Consider the following 21,701-nt stretch of genomic DNA (forward strand, 5'->3'; position numbering starts at 1 on the left):
GATGGTAAATGTCAGGTTTTGGTGTCAGCGTGCTCAGGGTGTGTGATTCTGACTTTCTCTTGATGAGAAACTCTCACTCTGCTCCTGCAGGAAATGCAGACCAAGTGCGATCACTTCCTTTTTCACTTTCTCTGTGAAAAGTTGTCATGTGTGGGTAATTCATTGGGTGTATGTTGCAACAACCCTCCCAGAAAATTCCAAGATCATTTAACATTTTCTGTGGAAAAACAATTTTTAATTCAATTTTGCCAAAATCTAATCCATGAGCATACTTATTGATAACATTATCTTGATATTGTGCTTTATTCCAGGAAGCTATTTGGCAAGCAATTTAAAAATTAAAGAAATTACACAGATCTGTATGACTTGAAATAATTTCCCCTCTGGTTCCTTGAAGGGAAAAAAATGCATATATGTATTGTCCAACCTGATCTCACAGAAATCCGTGAAATGAGCACGACCTCTTAACAACGCATTGCGTGCTCCTGGCACATAACCTGTTATAATTACGTGTGGCCACCACAGAAACAGTGTCCACTGAAAGTCTATTGGGATCTGTGTCGTGTGGTCACCACGCAAACAGCGTCCACTGAAAGTCAATTAGGATCCGTGTCGTATGGCCACCACGCAAACACTGTCCACTGAAAGTCAATTTCATGTGGGTGGTAGTTCATAGATCCCGGAAGTGCAAATTTAATCAAAATAAAATAATAAAATAAAAAATAAAAAATCGCCAGTTTTCTAGACTAGGCCTACCATACTGACCCGCATAAAAGACGACCCTGATTTTAAGATGACCCCTCTTTTTCAAGACCATTTTTTGGAAAATAGGCTACTTTTTATATGGACAAAATCTTGTTTGAATGAAAAAGCCACCGGCCTGCATCAGGCGGGTCGGCCGTGGTACCGGCTGGTACCGCGCCCACCCGGTCAGGTCTGCCGGATCTGACAGGTGAGTGGTCAGTGCCGCGGTCGGCCCGCCTGGTGCCATGGCCGGTAGGAGTAGTAACATGGAAGGGCGCAAGCCAGTAATTTCGCCTAGGGCGGCAACACAGGCAGAACCGCCACTGTATAGTTTATAATGTCTAATATTTTCATATTTTTCTAGTCCACAAAAATCACATTTTAAGCCATTTTGAAATCAATGAATGAAATTTTATTTTAATCTGAAAAACACCGGCGTTACCAAGGCAACGCGCTTCATGCTACCTGATGACTCCCGGCTTCTCGGCTTCAAAGACGTCACGCCGTGGGTGGTGGTTCATAGATCCCGGAAGTGCAAATTTAATCGGTATTCTGAAAAAAAGGTCTGATTATTAGCCATAACGTTGTAACCACCCAAGGCAGACTTACCACGAGCTATGAGGTTGTGTAACCATGGCATGTGTCCACAAGTCCCATATAATATCAACTTTATTTTAAGAAGAAACACGTTTTATTTGCGATATCATATCACGGAGAAGCACTACATTACCCATAATCCTAGTGTTTATCAGCGACGTGTCTGATTTGACAGCTTTCATCAATAAAGTCAATAAAATCTAATAAAGTGCATGAAAGTTGATAATATGCTGATATGTTACGCCATTGAACACAACCCTTTCAGTCAGCGAAACAGAGCGGGTGGAAAAACGTGGAAACACGTCAAAAATAGCACTAAAGATTTATATATAGGCTATATATATATATTTTTTTCATAACACATCTTTACTCGTGGTATAAACATAGGCTACATGTTAAGGTTATGCTTTTGCTGTTGAAAAACTACCGTATGTATGGTTTTTAAACCTAAATTCACAATGTTTATCCTAACCCGGTAGAGGGGTACCAGAACTACAATTCGTGCAGAGTTGCAACACACAGTGGTGTCCTGCGCCATAGCTTTTGTAGTTCTAACATGTTATGTCTATTATATGAAGTTGTGATCACTAATTTTGCAATCTTAATCAAAGTTTTTGGGTGTGGGAAGAACGCCTGAATGGACCCCATGTCTGTATCATATTTTGTTGCTGCACTGTAAGCCTTTAAAAGTGTCACAGGGGCAAGGTTCAAAGGGCACTCATGGGGAGCAGGAACTGCCCACTGGTCTCACACTGAGATATGTTACTCCATAGGTCAAGACCTTTCAAACGATGTCTTCATTGTTGTTTTATGACAAAGTTTGATTTTCATCTTGCTCCAAGCCAAGGCTGTCTCAGGTGTACATCTGCAGACCTCTTTTAGGGCCAAGCTTGATAAAATCAGTCAAACTTCTTTAAGGGGGTATGTAATGGCCAAATGTATTTAGAATATTGATGTTAGTCATATACACAGTCATACTTTTCAATTTGGACCATTTCAAAGCTTTTTTCCCCCATAAAATACTCAATGTTTCATATTTCAGATTTTCCCATTAACTTAATATGGCCACCTGAGACACTTTTAAAGGCTTACAGTGCAGCAACAAAAAATGGCACAGACATGGGGTCAACATTTTTGGAAAGCTCTTGACCTCTACTATCATGTCCGATGCCAAACCAATAGGGGGCGCCACCGACTAGTGTCAAAACATGGAAAAACCATGATTTCACTATCTTAAAAAAAAAAAAATTAAAATCTGACCATTCAGGCGTTCTTCCCACACCCAAAAACTTTGATTAAGATTGCAAAATTAGTGATCACAACTTCATATAATAGACATAACATGTTAGAACTACAAAAGCTATGGCGCAGGACACCACTGTGTGTTGCAACTCTGCACGAATTGTAGTTCTGGTACCCCTCTACCGGGTTAGGATAAACATTGTGAATTTAGGTTTAAAAACCATACATACGGTAGTTTTTCAACAGCAAAAGCATAACCTTAACATGTAGCCTATGTTTATACCACGAGTAAAGATGTGTTATGAAAAAAATATATATATATAGCCTATATATAAATCTTTAGTGCTATTTTTGACGTGTTTCCACGTTTTTCCACCCGCTCTGTTTCGCTGACTGAAAGGGTTGTGTTCAATGGCGTAACATATCAGCATATTATCAACTTTCATGCACTTTATTAGATTTTATTGACTTTATTGATGAAAGCTGTCAAATCAGACACGTCGCTGATAAACACTAGGATTATGGGTAATGTAGTGCTTCTCCGTGATATGATATCGCAAATAAAACGTGTTTCTTCTTAAAATAAAGTTGATATTATATGGGACTTGTGGACACATGCCATGGTTACACAACCTCATAGCTCGTGGTAAGTCTGCCTTGGGTGGTTACAACGTTATGGCTAATAATCAGACCTTTTTTTCAGAATACCGATTAAATTTGCACTTCCGGGATCTATGAACCACCACCCACGGCGTGACGTCTTTGAAGCCGAGAAGCCGGGAGTCATCAGGTAGCATGAAGCGCGTTGCCTTGGTAACGCCGGTGTTTTTCAGATTAAAATAAAATTTCATTCATTGATTTCAAAATGGCTTAAAATGTGATTTTTGTGGACTAGAAAAATATGAAAATATTAGACATTATAAACTATACAGTGGCGGTTCTGCCTGTGTTGCCGCCCTAGGCGAAATTACTGGCTTGCGCCCTTCCATGTTACTACTCCTACCGGCCATGGCACCAGGCGGGCCGACCGCGGCACTGACCACTCACCTGTCAGATCCGGCAGACCTGACCGGGTGGGCGCGGTACCAGCCGGTGCCGCGGCCGACCCGCCTGATGCAGGCCGGTGGCTTTTTCATTCAAACAAGATTTTGTCCATATAAAAAGTAGCCTATTTTCCAAAAAATGGTCTTGAAAAAGAGGGGTCATCTTAAAATCAGGGTCGTCTTTTATGCGGGTCAGTATGGTAGGCCTAGTCTAGAAAACTGGCGATTTTTTATTTTTTATTTTATTATTTTATTTTGATTAAATTTGCACTTCCAGGATCTATGAACTACCACCCACATGAAATTGACTTTCAGTGGACAGTGTTTGCGTGGTGGCCATACGACACGGATCCTAATTGACTTTCAGTGGACGCTGTTTGCGTGGTGACCACACGACACGGATCCTAATAGACTTTCAGTGGACACTGTTTCTGTGGTGGCCACACGTAATTATAACAGGTTATGTGCCAGGAGCACGCAATGCGTTGTTAAGAGGTCGTGCTCATTTCACGGATTTCTGTGAGATCAGGTTGGTATTGTCATTATGGCCATGCCAGTTTTAATGCCTTTTTAGGTTTTGTGCAAAATATATTTATTACTCTTGCTCTCTCAGTTAATTGAATCTCCATGACATTTTGTGTATAGTACCTTTGAACCTCCCACATTATAACTAATCCATGACCTTTTGAGGATTCAAATTGTGTGGTGAAGACATTCAAACAGAGAGTGAGGCATAATTTGTTTTGTGCTGGAGTCAAACTGTCACTCTGTGCATGTTTTGTTCCATAAAACTATTTGAATAAAGTTGATGAGTGCACTGCCCAAACCGGAGGGGAGACATAAGAATTCATTGAGCATTCAAATTCAGATTTTCAAATGTCCCTGACGACTCAAGAGAAAAATGAAGAATAATAATAATAATAATAATAGGAAGCAGAGATCAATTTTTTTTCTAATCATTCTTCTTTCCTCAAATCCCTACAATTAATGAAAATCTATTGCACATGCTGGTTTAATTTCTGTCTAAGCTGCTCCTCGGCCATTTAGAATTATAAAACTTTTCCCAAGCTCTCACATAGAAGTGCTCCAATCTGCACATTATTTTGCATGGGCAAAAATTTTTCTGACTGGCACTGGTACATTGGCAGATGGACTAGACAGATTGTGCATAATACGAACATGAGACAGTATTTGAAACATGATGCATCAGCTGAGATTTGAATTTGTTAAATGAATGACCATGAAGTTAGTCACTATCAGCTAGAGCTGGGAGATACAAACAAAATCAAATATCACAGCATCTTTGACTGGGCAGCATTATAAGGTTGACTGTTGGTGTTTTTATAAGATAGTCATAATGTGGATATGATGACAAAGCAGGTAGAGGCAAATAACAGAACAGCGTGAACAGTGTAACAAATTCAGAAAATTGCATTCATTCACTGTAACACAGCCATAAAAGCCAGGAAAACAGAACTCTTTGCACACTGCACATTTAAACAACAAGGTCCTTTCATCGATCTCTGCAGATAGCACAATTTTGCACAGTAGCTCTTAAACTTTACTGCACCCTAACTGCACTGCAGGACTCTCCTTCACCCTGCGAGACTGGATGCATCAAAGCTTGAACTATAGTCCTCTTCCTCCAAGTGCAAAAGCAATTGGAAGCACAGACATGAATGGCCACGCTCAACCTTTAACCCACCCCAGCCTGGTCTAAACCTTGAAAAGAAATACTCTACCTAGCTTATATTAAATTTAACATTTTACTATCCAGTTATTGTATGGGTTCTGAGACTTTTCACATGTACATTCTGGTCATTCAGTTTAACATGCTGTGTGATCATCATGGGGGTATTCATGCATCCACTTCTTGTTCTTAGGCTTATAATAGAGAGCTGTGAAAAGCATGTAAAATGGAAGAGGCTGCTGTGGCTTAGCAGCACTCCCCAAAGCTACCACATTAAATTACATCAGCTTGTCCATCATTCCAGAGGAGCAGTGAAAAAAGTAGGAAAAAGGGGGACCTACAACAAACCTGAGGTACATGTCAGAGTAAAACTATAACCTCCTTGTAGGGATGATACAGGACATAACATCTGATGTATGTCATGTCATATCCTATTGCATGATATAGGAGATAAAAATGTAAAAACTCACTATTAGGCGGCACAAATACCTTTTACGTCACTGTGGGAATATTATGGTGATTTGTTTAGTTGGTATAAGAAGGGTTTTGATGAGTTGAAAGAGAAAATCAGGATATATTGTCATTTATTTATCTTTGGAGTGGATGGCTCATTGGCTGCTCAAGTACCGCACTTCATGCTGGGGTGGGAGAATTTTGTGTGCTGCATGCCAAACACACATCTTATTCGTGAGATCTTCCGCTTAGTGACATTTTCCTGCTGTTTGGAGATGGAGTAGCCCTGCGCGTCACGCTGACGAGGTCGGCAGGGCGCGTTTATCAGGCTACTACAGCACAGAGCAGTTTGTCCAGCAGCCTGCCGTCACTGCCTGCACAGGAGTCACACTATAAAGGACTAAACCACCGCAACATCTGGAGGCATGTCTGGGATCACTGTAAATTTGGATTGCGAGGAGTGTTTATCCCATGTGGCCAATACCACGGAGTTGCACCTGCACCCTGATCTGGATGAGGATGATGAACTTCTTAAATACATCTGGAGGGAGTATTTGCACCCCAAACAGTATGAATGGGTTCTGATCGCAGGCTACATTATAGTGTTCTTCGTTTCTCTCATCGGAAACTCACTGGGTAAGTTGAATCTTTCGCATCAAAGTCTCTTCCATTCATGCTCCGTGGAAGCAGTCCCGCGGTAATCTCACGCATACTTTAAAAACATAACTCTGCATGTTTGAATCAGCCTAAATGCCACGGCGATTAATAAATCCCCCAAAAAATATAACTCCAAGTTGCAGCATGTCGTTCAAGGTTAGTGGTGTATCTCATCCACGAACAGACATGAAGAAAGGCAAATTAAACAAGCGCGTCTGTCAGTGAGGCAAAGCGGACCCCTTCAGTATTGGACATGAGCAGGTGGGCTCAAGTGTGTGTGTGTGTGTGTGTGTGTGTGTGTGTGTGTGTGTGTCTGTCTGTCTGTCTGTCTGTCTGTCTGTCTGTCTGTCTGTCAGTCTTAAGCGAGGATTAATTCAGCCAACTGATGATCACACCACGCCACATGCCCCGCGTACCTGACACTGACATTTTGGTCTTATAGACTGCCCTTAATCATTTATTGTTCTGCACTTTTTTCAATCACTGAACTACTTTGTTGCCATTATGTATGAGTTTTCATCAGCTCTATAGATTTTTATATATCTTACAGTGCACACTGTATAAAAAATATATAGAAGCACCATCTTGAAAATCCTCCGGTCAGGGGCGGTTGTAGGGATTTTGATTGCAAGGGGGCTCAAAGGGCCCCCCGACTTCTAAGAGGAAAACTTGTTCAAAACTTTAAACTGCCATTCACAGGTGTTTTCTTCAATACATTTTTGCAGACCAAATTGTGTTTGTGATGAAGCAATTTAGCCCAAATGAAATCAGTGTCTTTAAAATTTCTTTTTCATTTTGACTAAAAAAACAGTGTGTTACATAATGTGTTAAGGTAGAAAATTCTTTTTTGGGGTCATCAGATGCTGTAGTTCTTAATGTATTGCGTATTTATTTGATAATTCTTAGAAATATCATAGATAATACGGAGGTTTTACTGTCATTGTTTACCGGCCCACTTATTTCACTTAGCTTATTAAGAATCACATTATTTTCACCAGTTGACTGTGATGTGGATGAAATGGAGAATTTTGGACAAAAATTCAGCATGCATAGTTATATTCTTAAGAAATTTGGGAAGGCTTTCTAGAAATTCACTAGGTAGGTATCATAGATACATTTTTCCATTCATGCATTTTGGATGCATTAGTTGCAGTAACTCATCGTTAAACATGAAAACAACAAATCAGAGTGTGCTGTCAACTATACTTCACTAGTTGGTAATGATGTTACATAAATTGACTGTGGTAGGGGTGGAAAAAAAGGGAAGGTTTTGCAAAATGTTTAACTGTGATTGGCACCACAGGAATTAGACTAGGAGAGGATATTTCTGCCACTGCCATACAAAAGAAATTACCAACATACACACTGCCTAAGATGTTATTTAGTCAGCAGTTTTGTGAGTTGCTGCTCAAGATTAATGAAGTCACTTTAATTTTCTCTGCAGTTTTGCAGACTATGGTAGATATTGTAACCTTGCTTACACCTACCAATTCTAATTACATTCAGCAAGTCAAATGCATTGGGTTTGATCATGTCCTAAACAACCAGGGTGGCAGGAAGGGGGCGTGTCTTTGAAGCCTCAAGGAAGCCCAGGGTTTCCATGTCCAGCACACACCAGTCTAGTTCTTCTAATTAAAAAATGTCCATGTTTTATAGCTTTGATTACATTGTTTTCATAATTCAGTTTGTAATGATCCAACTGTTCAAATCAGGTAATAGACCTTGATTTATTCTTTTTTTCCCACTGTTAAGTGACCTATGATTGCATCTTGTGTTATTTTATTACTTTGGTGAATGGAGCTGAATACAGTCTTTTATCTCACATAGTCAGAATACGACTGATGCAATAGGAGCAAGCCCCAGCTGATTATGTGAAAACACATGATGAAACTTGACTTCAGGCCATATGCAATGGTATGGTAATATAACCTATGTGCAAAAACTCATGAGCTTTATCGGCACAGGGCCAGCTATCTTAATTGTTAATCAAAATAATAAACAATGACAACCACATGCAAAGAACAAAATGGTGCAAAATTCCAGTGATTCCCCCTACTGCAGTGTCAGTGCTGCTTCTGCGGGAACTTTACATGTCAGGGCTCTTGCTGCTCTAACACTAACAGAGACAACTAACAAGTATGATAGACCAGAGCCCAGAGAAATGCGACAAAATGTTTAATTTGAAATGAGCAGGAAATCACATTTTTGCTCTCAAGTAATTTTCATCTGTGTTTTCAGCTGCCATTGCTCAGTGACAAATGCCGACAGCCTTTTTGTCTTTTCATTCCTCTGTCCAAGGGATTTGAAAACCTCAGGTGCTGCAAGGCCAAGCTCACCTAATGCTGCTGTTCTGGAAAAAAAGAAAAAATAAGACTATCTCACTCATCTGTGGTTTGGTTTGGTTCTGTTAGAGTAGAGGTCGTCTTAGCATGTAAAATGTTGTTGAAGCAGTACTGCCACTGATAGGAAACAGCAATTATTTTTTATTCCAAGAACGATCATTTGGTGTCTTTGTCTTTGTTTTTGGTGTTGCTTCTTCGCATGAGTGTTAAACAGAGAACCCCAATGTAGTGCTGTGTTTTCCAAGTAGCACTGATGAGAAGTGCAGCTCTTTGACAGGAACTGGCTCTTATGGCTCTGTTCTGTGTCGAGGTCTGTTCAAAAGAACAGCTCTTCCTTCCTTGTCCCCCCAGACGTTGATGTTTTGTTGTCTTACTGCCCCCACCCCTTCTTGCTCTAATGCTCTATTCTTATTTTGGCGTGATTCTGAATCTCAGTAGACTCCTGGGCAAAATACTCCTGTGGCTGCTCAGACAAATTTGAGGTGCCTATTGCCCCTTTGGTTACAACAGCCTTGATTTGACAGCAAAAGCTTTCTCGTAATAGTAATTATAACTTTATTTGTATAGCATAGTTCATACAGCAGGTACAAAGTGCTTTACACCAATGAAGTGGACACAGAGAAAAAGAAAAACAGAATACTACTACTACTACTACTACTACTACTGCTGCTAATAATAATAATAATAATAATAATAATAAATAAGTAAATGAAGTAAAGTAAAACTGCCCCCCTCCCCCAATTCCTCCACATATATCTCTCTTGCACATCCACCAACACACACACACACACACGCACGCACGCGCGCACAGGCATTCACACACTCAAAAATACATTTTTTGAGATTGAGATTTTTTGAAGCTGGCCACTGAATCAGAGAGCCTGACCTTGTCTGGAAGGCTATTCCAGAGACGAGGGCCAATGACACAGAATGCAGCATCACCATACTTCTTAGTTCTACTCTGGGGGACCATCAGTAGACCAGAGGTGGAGGATCTTAAGGATCTAGAGGGAGTGTATCTGATCAGCATGTCGGATAAATATACAGGTGCCAGTTCATTGAGGGATTTAAAAACTAGGAGCAAAATCTTAAAAGGAATTCTAAAAAGAACAGGAAGCCAATGAAGAGCTTTCAGAACTGAAGTAATGTGTTCTCTGCGTTTCGTCTTAGTGAGTAGTCGTGCTGCTGCATTTTGTATCATCTGCAGTTTGTGCAGGGATTTCTTTGGGAGACCAGACAACAAGGCATTGCAATAATCAAGCCTGCTTAAAATAAAAGCATGAATAAGTGTAACCGTACAACCTTAAAGTTAACCAGGTGGGCGTATTTTGCCCACAGCATGTGGCATTTGCCCAAGGTGTGTTGTAATGCATTATGTATCATATGTATGAAATTATTCTACTTGAGAGATTTATGTCTTAATATGTTACAATATATCAATAGTTTCCCAGGTGTCTTAATTACAATATGACTTGCAATGTTTCATAGCTGCAAAGTGCTTAGAGCCCAAGACTTAGTTTCTTTCTTCAAATACTGTTGCCACTTTAGCATTAATGTTATATGGTGTTATGAACCCTGGACTTCCAATACATCAGGTAAAAAAGTAATGCTTGATAACATGTTTACTGTGCATTATAGAAAAGACCTTGTTCCCCTTAGATCCAAACCACTTATAATTATCTCCTACTCATCCTCCCTTTGCAGTCACGAGAAAGCATCCCATCTCTCACTGTGGCTATGGCTATGGATTACAGGTTGGCATTACAGTTAGTGGAATGAGAAACCACAGCTCTACTGCAGACTTATCCTCAGGGCACTCACATATTATAGAGCCATTTTTCATAGAAAGTTACATCTCTTAAGCTAACTTAGAGGATTCATTAAGTTTGTGGGGTTTTTTCCTTTCAAGGGATGAAATGTGTGGTGGAAAAATAGATATATGAACCTCACTTATACTATATGTACTGCACTTGTGCAGCATATCCTGACTCTGTGTTAAAACAACATGTATCACTAGTGCACTGGTGGAAAGGTGCTGTTGGCAGACACAAACAAAGCACTGAGGAACCTTGGGTACAAACAACAGATGTACGTAAGCAGACAATCTGCTGTGGCACCCCTCTCATTTGTGTTTGTATTTCAGCAGGTTTGCCTGAATGCATAAAGCCTGTCTGATAATACTGCTCCTTGCTCAGTGCCTGAACAGACTTTGTGACTGTTGGAGGTGGTGTCCCTTATACTTCCAAGTATAATAAAGTCCAGAAAGAGATGTGAAAGTCTTTTATTAACAGAATTTCCACCACAAAAGGGATACAGTATTGTGAGACAGTTGATAGCTGATAGCTGTAGTTTTCAGGTAGCATAAATGAATATTAAATGTCTAAAAGGCCACAAAAACTCCTCAAACAGCAGTCTGAAGTAATAAGTTGGCTGAAGGCAGGAATTCAGACCCACATGCCAAAAATTCTCATGCTGTTCTATAAAAGAACGTGCCAGGTTATAGTGAAATTTACTTCTTCTCTAACAAAAGAGAGGATTCATGCCAGTTTCCTGTGAGTCCAGCGCAAAGATGATGAAAGGCTGCATGATAACTTAGCTCAGCGCACGGCTGCACAGGGAAACATTCTGCTTATGAGAAATAATGATGGTATAGTAATATATGCAGTGAGGACATTTTGACAGTGACAGTGATGTCCATTTACTACTGATGAGGGGTCCATGGACCAAAGATTCTGTAGCCCTGTTATGATTGCTCAGATGATAGATTCTTTCTTTACATGTTTACATTTTAGAAACCTACAGCGACCAATGAAATAATATTTCCTGGATAATCCATGAAAAAGGAGGAAAAACTTACTTACTTACTTACTTACTTACTTACTTACTCACTTACTTACTTATTTATTTATTTATTTATTTATTTATTTATTTATTTATTTATTTACTTATTTATTTATTGGTGGCGTAGTGGTTAGTGCTGTCACCTCACAGCAAGAAGGTTCTGGGTTTGATTCCCAGGGTCCTTTCTGTGTGGAGTTTGCATGTTCTCCCTGTGTTCATGTAGGTTTCTACTGGGAGCTCCGGTTTCCTCCCACAGTCCAAAGACACTCAAGTCAGGTGACTGGAGACCTGTCTAGGTTGTTTCCCTGCCTCACGCCCAATGAGCGCTGCGATAGGCTTCAGCTTCTTAATTAGGATAAGTGGTCTGGAAAATGAATGAATGGATAATCCATGTATCCTGGATATCCATGTAAGCTGCACAAGTGCACCTGGGAAGATTTCCTCCTATTTTACATTGTCCAAAATAGATGGCTTTTTTTTTTTTTTTTTTGCATCTTCTACAAATTTTGGCAAACTGACGCCAAATATCACTCACTGTGGTCACCTGAACCTCACCCTGATTCTGGCTATTCATTTTCTTGCTGATATTCCATACCATCCACCCACAAATGTCTTGCAGGGTTTATGTAAATGTTATTATCATCACAGAGTCAGCTGCAGGAATTTGCATGACATATTTTCCACATGTTCTTGGGTCATGTCTAATTCATTATGTAAAATTTGGTCATGATTGTCAAAAAAAGGGAGTGCGTTACAAGCATAAACACACTTCATCAAAATTGTAGTCAAAACACCAACTCCATTAAATGTAGTGACACATAACACATTTTTGCTGTGAAAAGACATGGGAGGTTATTGATAAAACTCACTGGTAGAGTTATTGTGATGTTTTGAAGTGGGACCCAGAGGTGTGAATTCATTTTGCTCTTAACTATGGCAGTCCCTGCATCTAAAGCCCCGGTAGGCATCAGACACTAGCAGCCACAAATGCCTCAATGGCTTTTCCTCAATGGCTGCAGGCAAACTACAGGCATTAAACAACTCTGAGCTTCAGCTCAAAGTTTTGTTCATTTCTTGAGGGTCAATGCAGAAAAGACAACACCAAAAACAGTTCCTATCTGGAATCAAAGAACTGCAGGAGTGACCAACTGATCTTCTGTTAGTTTTCTTTTGTTGGCACTTCAAATTTGTTATTTGCAGTCTGCACCTGATATGAATGAACGTTCACCAACAATACTCCCGATGCTTGAAAATGCTTGCTCACAAATTTCAGACACATGTTTGTGGAATGTGTGTAGATAAATCTGCATCACCTGTACACCTTCACTACAAATAAATATAACCTGCCATTGAATGCCCAGTAGCATTGAAATAAATATTTGTCATTGTTTTGTCAGGGTGGTCTGTGATTTTGCTTTATTTTCAGTTTGCTTTGCAGTGTGGAAAAATCGGCACATGCGCACCGTAACCAACTACTTCATTGTGAATCTCTCCTTGGCTGATGTCTTGGTCACCATCACCTGCCTCCCGGCGAGTCTCGTGGTGGACATCACTGAGACGTGGTTCTTTGGAAACACTCTGTGCAAAGTTGTGCCTTATCTGCAGGTAAGAGATTAACTCTTGCTAGAAGCTGTATTTTACACAGGAGCCAGATAGGCCTGATCCAAATTGCTTTTCTGTTTAAATGTTGTAATGTTTTTGTATAATGTTTAAATGTTATACCCACCATGCCATGTACCTACCATTTCCTTAATTCTTACATTTACTTTGTATTCCAAGCAGTCAGTGACCCTGAGTTTAAGAGTAAAAAATATTTTTCTCATATCCCCTGAGATGTACGATACGTGAGACCTTTGATCACATCCCAGGGTGGTTTTGTGCCTTCGGCAAATCTTTTGCTTTTTCCATTTTTAAAATGCTCTTGCTGCACTGTCCCTTCCATATCACCACAATAGTCAGGAAGAAAATCATTATGTTTCCATAACTTCTTCTAGGCCACATCGATTTATGCATGAGTGTTGAGCTTGTGATCTCAGATCCTAAAACTATCCTTAGTCTATATACATGTACATGCTGTGTGAGTGCAGTTAGCTGATACCCACAAGTTGATAGAGGATCAGTTTCATTACAAATTATATCTTGAAGTGGACAAATGAGTGTTTGAATTGTTATACGCCTACTGACTAAGTGATGGTGTAGACTGTATAGTGATTAGATAGTTATTTTAAAGTGCAGCAATCCTAAAATTTAAGGTGCTGTCTATTTGAACAGGAATGGGTTAAGAGAAGCACTGCAAATAATTGAATGTGTGTGGATTGTTTTGATCATAAACTGTAGCCATTCATGCATACATTCAAAACTTTATTTAAACCTTGGAGGACATTGAGGTTTCCCTCATTTGCAATGTTCTGAAATTCCAGTTGGAGTTAGTGTTAGAAACATGCATGCATAGTTACAATAAATACATGTAGAAGACAAAAACTCAGTGATGTTTTCAGTTCTCAAAGAATATTTCAAACATCCCTCCAGAAAGACATATTGTACAATTGTTTGTAAACAAACAGTCTCATATCTGTGTTTACTGTACTTTGCTTGTACAAAACCAAAAGTTAAGGCAAATAAAAATGCATTTTTGGGATGGAAATTAGGGAGAGATTTCCCTCTCAAGAGGGCATTTGTTTGATGACGTGGATTATTTTGTCTTTGATGTTTTACTGTCATTGCAGAACAGACTGCAGTGACAAGGGCATTAGGGTGATCGATCTGAAATTTTGATGTGTTCATTAGCAGAATGTGTAATTTCAGACAGTTTCAAGTTGGAGTGGTGAGAAGGACTGGAGGAGCCAATACAGATTATAGAAGTTACCCTGCATATAACTCCAGTTCTATGAGTATGTGGGTAACCTTCTAACGGGCCTTTTGGAACAGGGAGAAAAAATTGCAGGCAGGTCTGCTTACAGGTAAAAATGGGCCGCAGGCAGCTAGTTGTCGGGGTCTTCCTCCTCGAGCACACACTCATCCTCCATGTCGTAGTCCTCCCATGGCTCTGACATCCCTCCACATGCTAGACCGTGGCCAAAAGGATGGCGCAAATCCGGAAACTTCTTCCTGCTGTTATGCTTCCCCTCCTGGTGACGCCAGCCCAGGCAGGTGACGCAGGCTGAGTCGGTGTCCTGGGGCAAGAGCACTGTGGAGCAGGCCTTGCTAACAGAGCACGTGTTGTACAATAACTGCGACTCTGGAGGATAAAAGAGCCTCGCAGTGCAGGATCCAGTGCTCAGGTGGCAGAGTGGAAAGGTGAGACGAGCAGCGTGGATGAAGGGGTTTACAGGGAGTGTTTGTTTGGAGGCCCCTACCACCTGGTTAGGTGGTGAGTGCAAAGATCTTCCTCAGGTGTGAGGCAGATACTGTAGATTTTAGAAAGCTAAGCTAATCTTGCTCCAATCTATGACAAATGCAAGATGTTTTAGCAATATCCTCAAATTAAAAATCAGCATTTTAAAATTTGTGAAAGAATATTTGAATATTTTTAAGCATTTATTTATTTATTTATTTATTTATTTTTATTTTTCCTTTTTGTGGGATGACATCCCTCAGGAGGTAATTAAAGCAGCTGTCTAGCAATCAGAGAATTTGTGGTTTATTCCCCAACTCCCTCTGGTATCATGGTGAAGTATCACTGAGGAAAACACTGAGCCCCTAACTGCTCCTGATGAGCAGGTTGGTACCTGGCTTGGCCTCTGCCATCAGTGTGTGTGTGTGTGCGCGCACGTGTGAGTAGCTGAATGTGAGTCATTAAATGCCTGTAGTGGTTGGAAGACTAGTTAAGTGCAATAAAAATCTCATCCATGTACAATTATGTTTTAGAAAATTATATTTTAAGACTATTTACAATAGACCTATTACATACTCAACATTCATTACCATAGACTATTATAAAAAAATAAATATATAGACAAAATAAAATATATTCTGAATAAGAATTTTATTTTATTTTATTTTATTTATTTATTTTTTTTTATTTCATTGAAACAGTAATTGAAACAATAATAATCCCAGCACATGTTAGCTGCAAAAGTTGCCAGAGGTTTTCTGGCTGCCCTAATTCCCTGCCACCCTGCTTCCTGCTGCAACTCTCCCCTCAAGGCCATCACATCACCCCTGACCAGCAAGTGTGCAAACTATTCAAGAGGCACAACATCAGGAAAGCAGCAGAACTGGAAAGTGCAGCAGCTAGCTGATCCTGGTATTAACAAAAAATCACAAAAGGTTACCTGTCTTAATATTTACAGACCAATTGCTCTAGTAAGGAAGTGCCTCGACTGCGCTATCTTAAATTAGTAATTGAAACCCTCCCAGATGCCCTGCAATTTGCCCACCGGGCAGTCCACTCTGTGTCTGATTTGATCAGCCTGGGCTCAAAATCAGTCCTACAGCACCAGAGGGAAAAGTAGGCAGATGTACTGCCTAAACCATTTTTTACCCAGAGGGAAACCTAAGAGTTTTGGTTCCAGTTTTTGGTCAGAAAACCCATCAGACTGCGCAGCATTTTTCTTGGGAAACAGTTAACTGGAAAAAAGAATTTAAATATCTAACCAATCTGAACTATTTTGTTATATTTCAAACTGCTGCCCAGTTTTTTGTTTTTGTTCGTTTTGCCAGTCAGATTTCAACTGAAAAGCATGTGTAATATATTAACGGTTTACACTAATCTTGTGTTAAATTGATGAAACTCATGAACTGACTGATTTGTAAGCATTTTTCACCAACTCATGCTCTTTTGCAGCTATGGACGTGTTACTTTTCATATGTGCTCTGCATAGCCTTAGAAGCTTCCCCAGTTCAACACGGTCATCCCATCTGCCGGTGTCATGGGGCCGTGTGCTCTTTGCTCTTTTCTATTTCTTGTAAACAAAGTTATTATGGCAATAACAGCGTTGAGGTAAACAGTCTCAAGATGGAGGAGGTGAGGGTTCCATTGCCCCTGGTAATCAATGGCACTACTGTTAGATTGGAGTCCTTAAAATCCTTTTTTTTTTGGGAGCGTGGGGGTCATTCAAATTCCCAAAGTCCTACATCTGTCAAACTCTCAGATGGGAGTAGGCCCTCTCCAATCTAATCACAGAAGCCCAACATAAGATCTTGCATATGTATCCACTTTGGTAGCTCGATGTAGACCTGCCAAGTTGGTCGAATTATACGGAGCTATCAATGAAATCATCTTCACTCCACCATGCCATTCTGGTATGGCTCATCCTTCCTTAAAGCAAAGGGTGAAGTATAGCCACAAAGTCTCTCCAATTCCATCATTTAATTAATCTTTAATAAATCGACACTTCAACTAAAGGGTCTTTTTCAAGACTCATGTTGGGATCTTTCAAAAGATCCCTCAATTGAAACATCGATTAATTTCCTATTGGTATGCGTTTCACCGCTGCATCATACTCATCTTCCCCAAAATCAAGGCTGTGTTGTATTACTGAAGTGGCTGAGAGAGTAGTTGGCTGCCAGCTGTCCTCCCTGAAAGTCCTACATGATGCCAGAGCAAGGAAGAGGGCAGAGAAAATTGCTGTTGATCCCTGTCCTGTCACGCTGATGGAACCTAATCTGGTTCAATCTGCAGTTAATCTGTAGTCACGAGAAATGAGTTCAATGGCTCGACAGGTCTTTGTTTTGCCTTGCCAGCAGTCCAGTTCTGCTGCAGTGGTCCAGCTGATGAGTGTCTAGCTGCGCTGTGTTCAGTTGCTGATCTTATGCAGTGCATCTTACCTGCAGTATATTTGAACTGTTATGTTTTTCACCCTGCATTGTTAAATTGCTAGTGCACCTGTTGTGTTTGGTCAATGAAAGTAACTCCTGCTCTGATTGTGCTTCAACCTTTTGAAAACATGTGTTAATCAGGTCGTAGAGGTGCTCAACTCCCCTCCACGAGCTCCATCATGAATAAACACTGGGGACACCAATCAAGGATAGCCTTAAGTATAAATAGTACAGGGGTGACAGCAAATGCCATGCACTGAAAGGAATACTCAAATAAATCACAGTAGTTTTTCATAATTTACATACATAAAACCAAACACTGCAAATTATATAGAGTTGTATTCACTTGAAAAATAGGTCAGAGCAGAGCAATTTTGATCTACTTACTGTGGGAAAAAAATGCCTGTTAACTGAAGACTGCACCATGAACATGAACTATTGACTGCACTGACTGTGTTTACCACATACAGCATTCACAAACTTGCAAGCAAACCGGAGATGAACCAGGCCTTTTGTTTGGCCTTACTTTTATTTTATTTTATGTTTTTTTTTTTTTTTTTTTTTTTTTTTTTTTGTTTTTGTTGCATGCCATAGCCATACACTGTTATATACCATATACTCTTTGTGTCAGTATTCACTAAAGGTACTTCCCCCACTTTACAAAGCTACTGGATTTTATATCAGTTTAAATTGAGTGATTCATCTTTTCATTTCATTTTGTTTTGTTTTTTATTGTTGCTCTGTACTGACATCTGTGCTTTAATATCTTTAAAAGTAAAATGTAAGTGAAAATCATTGCCTACGATCACAGCATGCTCTGGTGTCTTCATAGTTGACATTCCCAGATACATATAGGAAGAGGTGCAATCCATTTTCTAATTTTAACATTATACAGCTTTATAACACCATTGTCTTCCATTTATTCCAGGTTGTACTATCCAAGCAATCCCAGATTAGTTTTGTCTGCAACTTATTAACCAATATTGTTTTCCTTTTCCCTTTTTCCCCCAGACGATTTCTGTTTCCGTATCGGTCCTTACTCTGAGTGGCATTGCCCAAGACCGCTGGTATGCTATCTGCCACCCGCTGATGTTCAAGAGTACAGCCAAGAGAGCTCGCAAAAGTATTGTTCTCATCTGGGTTGTGTCGTGCATCATCATGATTCCTCAGGCTATTGTGATGGAGTGCAGCAGCCTCCTCCCTGAGCTTACAAACAAGACCAGCCTGTTCACCGTGTGCGATGAGCACTGGGGAGGTTAGTTTGTGCACAAATCAGATCATGTGTGTGCCGCCACATCTAGAGCTTAATCTTGAGATGAACGCCTGACCTTAGGCCTACAAGGACAATCTCATTAGTTGATTCGGTGGGCTAAAATTAACGTACCATGTATATATTTCTGCTGGCACAAATTGTTTGAACACAGTCTCCGCCTCAAAGAGCTGATAAATAAAGATAGGACTGATGACCTTTACAGGTGTTAGGATAAGACAGTCAACTAATTAAGGTTAGCAAAGAAAAATCCAAAGAGAATAAAGCTTTGCTGTTCTGCAACGTCTTTACAGAGGAGTGAATGGAGGTGGGTGATCAGTCTGATAACTTTGAAACATATTGGGCCACTTTGCTTTCAGATTAAGTCGTATGAAAGAAGTCCTCCAATTATATTGATTATGATCATGATTAACATTCGCTGCATATATTGGCACTTAATTCTGTAACTGTCCATCTATAAATGACACAAATGTCTTTGACAAATGTGCTAATACAGCATAAAACAGCAGTATTGTCCTTTGTAATCTACATTCATGCTCTTCACAGTATACATCAAATTAACAGAATTTGAACAACCTTTTCTTTATTGAAATGAATTATTAAATGGCTGACCACGATGTAATGATTTTTTAATATTATTTAGGTTGGAGCGTGCCTCCAGTAGTCTAGATCCCAATCCAGTTTCATTATGTATGCGGCATACAGTACATTTCCTTTGAACTGTATGGAAAAACAAATCTGTTCATAAATAATAATTAAAAACTTGTTATGTCTCATTCTCTTCACAGCTGAGATCTACCCCAAGGTGTATCACACCTGTTTCTTCATTGTCACATACTTTGCACCATTATGTCTCATGGTTCTGGCATACATCCAAATATGTCATAAACTGTGGTGTCAACAGGTGTGTATTAAAGTGCACTGTATGCATCTAACAGTCAGACTTTACCCATTATGTCAAAAGTGACATGACAAAGCTTCTTTAGCAAATGAACAGTTGCTGATGTATGGATATTTTCTGATTCACAGATTCCCGGGAGCTCATCTGTGTTGCAGAGGAAATGGCGGACTTTCCAGTGTTCAGCTCAGGCTCCAGCGCCCGGCGAGTCAGTCAGAGTCCGAACCAGCACTGTCTGTGCCGAGATCAAACAGGTCCGGGCCCGGCGCAAGACAGCCCGCATGTTGATGGTGGTGCTGTTTGTTTTCGCCTTGTGCTACCTACCAATCAGTGTGCTCAATATCATGAAGAGGTAATGATCTCTTGTTTTCTTCAAGCAGCAGAGCACAAAAGTCATTCAAATAAGGAGAAAGATGCACAGCAGACTTTGTTAAGCCAGGGCTCACACTCCTCCAATTAAGGGGTTGCAGTTAAAGGGTGAACTAAGGGGTATGTGTTATAATACAAGATATGGTACTTTTAGAATACACAAATCATATGTGCTCATGTACTCTTAATGTATAGCATTGATAACAAACAAAATGAAACATGAACTGATATCATGTGATGCTTCAACTGCAGAGTCTTTGGGACTTTCAAGAACACAAATGACAGAGAAACCGTGTACGCGTGGTTCACTTTTTCACACTGGCTCATCTATGCCAACAGTGCAGCGAATCCTATCATCTATAATTTCCTGAGTGGTAAGTTTCTGACCTGAGACATTGTTTAGACTGTTTGTGATTTTCTCACCCCCCCTGCTGGACAGTGTGGCAGCAACAATAGTATTGCATTAGTCTCTCCTTTTCTCCTTCATTTGATGTGATGTCCTGGGTTTATAATTCCAGTATTCATATGGGGTCACGTTCATCAAAAAAAATCCTGGTGTGAAATTACAGTCTCAAAGCCCATTAGATTTTAATAGCCCCAGTTTGTGACTGATAAAGAGATGGTCATCCTTGGCGTTTGCTTGATTGGTAATTACACCTCAGTTTGAAAATCATCACAAGATATTGTTTGAAAGATTCATTAGGACTGAGTCAATCAAGCCTTCAAAACATTATTCACTAAAATAAATAAAGAAACAAATATCAGTCTCCCCAGGTGATGACTGGAGAAAATTGAAAATTGCTAGTGTTCAGTGCAGTGGATAAAAGGTTCAGAATGAACAGTTTCTGAACCTGGAGTCTGACTGAAAATATTTCTTATTTTCCACAGGGAAGTTTCGAGAGGAGTTCAAGGCAGCATTTTCCTGTCATTGTTTTGGTCAAGGTCAAAAGCAGACAAAGAGGACGAGGACCAGAACAAGCACTGACAGTCGCAAATCCTTGTCGACTCAAGTCAACAATATGGACAGTGTGTCGCGGATATCGGATCAGGTAGTGTAGTCCGACCCTGCTGTCGACTTATCATCAACCCCTGTCACACAGGACACAGACATCCATAAAGGGAAAAATATCGTAAAGCTGAATTGAAATTGACCATTGGAAATGACAGTTGACCTAAGGATACACTGACCAATGGAAACACTCATCACCCCCCCCCCCCCCCCCCCCCCCCCCCCCACCCCCAGATAAATCCTTAATACCTGGTGAATTTCGGTTTGGGTCAGGACACAGAACTCACTGGAAAGTAAGTGAGGGTTGTAGAAAATCGAACAATCTTCTGAAGATTTCTCTTCCCACTAGAAGCTCATTGACCTCATCATACCTTGAACACAATCCCAAACAAGACTTGGAAGGATCAATAGGAATACACAGAGTCTCTCACATTGTTTATTATTAACACTGCTCAGAGCTGGATACAATGCTGTATGTATTGACTGATATTCTATTACATATCTTGTTGTCATGTAAGGGGGGAAATTATGTGTTTTTAATCACACATGCATACTGTTTTTTTCATTTTCTGACTGTATAGTTTTGTTTTTGGTGCAGTTTTTTTTTTTTTTTTTTTTTTTTTTTTTTGGTTATGAGACAATACAGGTCAACAATGTTCTGAGCAAGAAAATCCACTCAAAGGTGCCGCTGGGGTTTGTGAACTGTATCTAGTAGCTTTCCATTAATATTTTTATTAGTCTCATGAAGACAAGGACATCCCTAGATGTGCACTCAAGTGTACAAAT

At 40.0% G+C, this 21,701-nt stretch overlaps 1 protein-coding gene across 1 annotated transcript; it reads left to right on the forward strand.

Moving 5' to 3' along the window:
- The first annotated feature begins 6,194 nt into the window (after positions 1-6,194).
- Positions 6,195-20,964, forward strand: hcrtr2 (hypocretin (orexin) receptor 2). The gene is made up of 7 exons (XM_030070494.1): positions 6,195-6,405; positions 13,036-13,214; positions 18,381-18,624; positions 19,428-19,543; positions 19,669-19,889; positions 20,159-20,280; positions 20,795-20,964. Exons 1-7 carry the CDS (start codon positions 6,195-6,197, stop codon positions 20,962-20,964), a joined length of 1,263 nt encoding a protein of 420 aa, XP_029926354.1.
- Positions 20,965-21,701: the final 737 nt, after the last annotated feature.

Source organism: Myripristis murdjan, chromosome 15 (assembly GCF_902150065.1).
Source record: "Myripristis murdjan chromosome 15, fMyrMur1.1, whole genome shotgun sequence".
NCBI classification, from domain to species: Eukaryota; Metazoa; Chordata; class Actinopteri; order Holocentriformes; family Holocentridae; genus Myripristis; species Myripristis murdjan.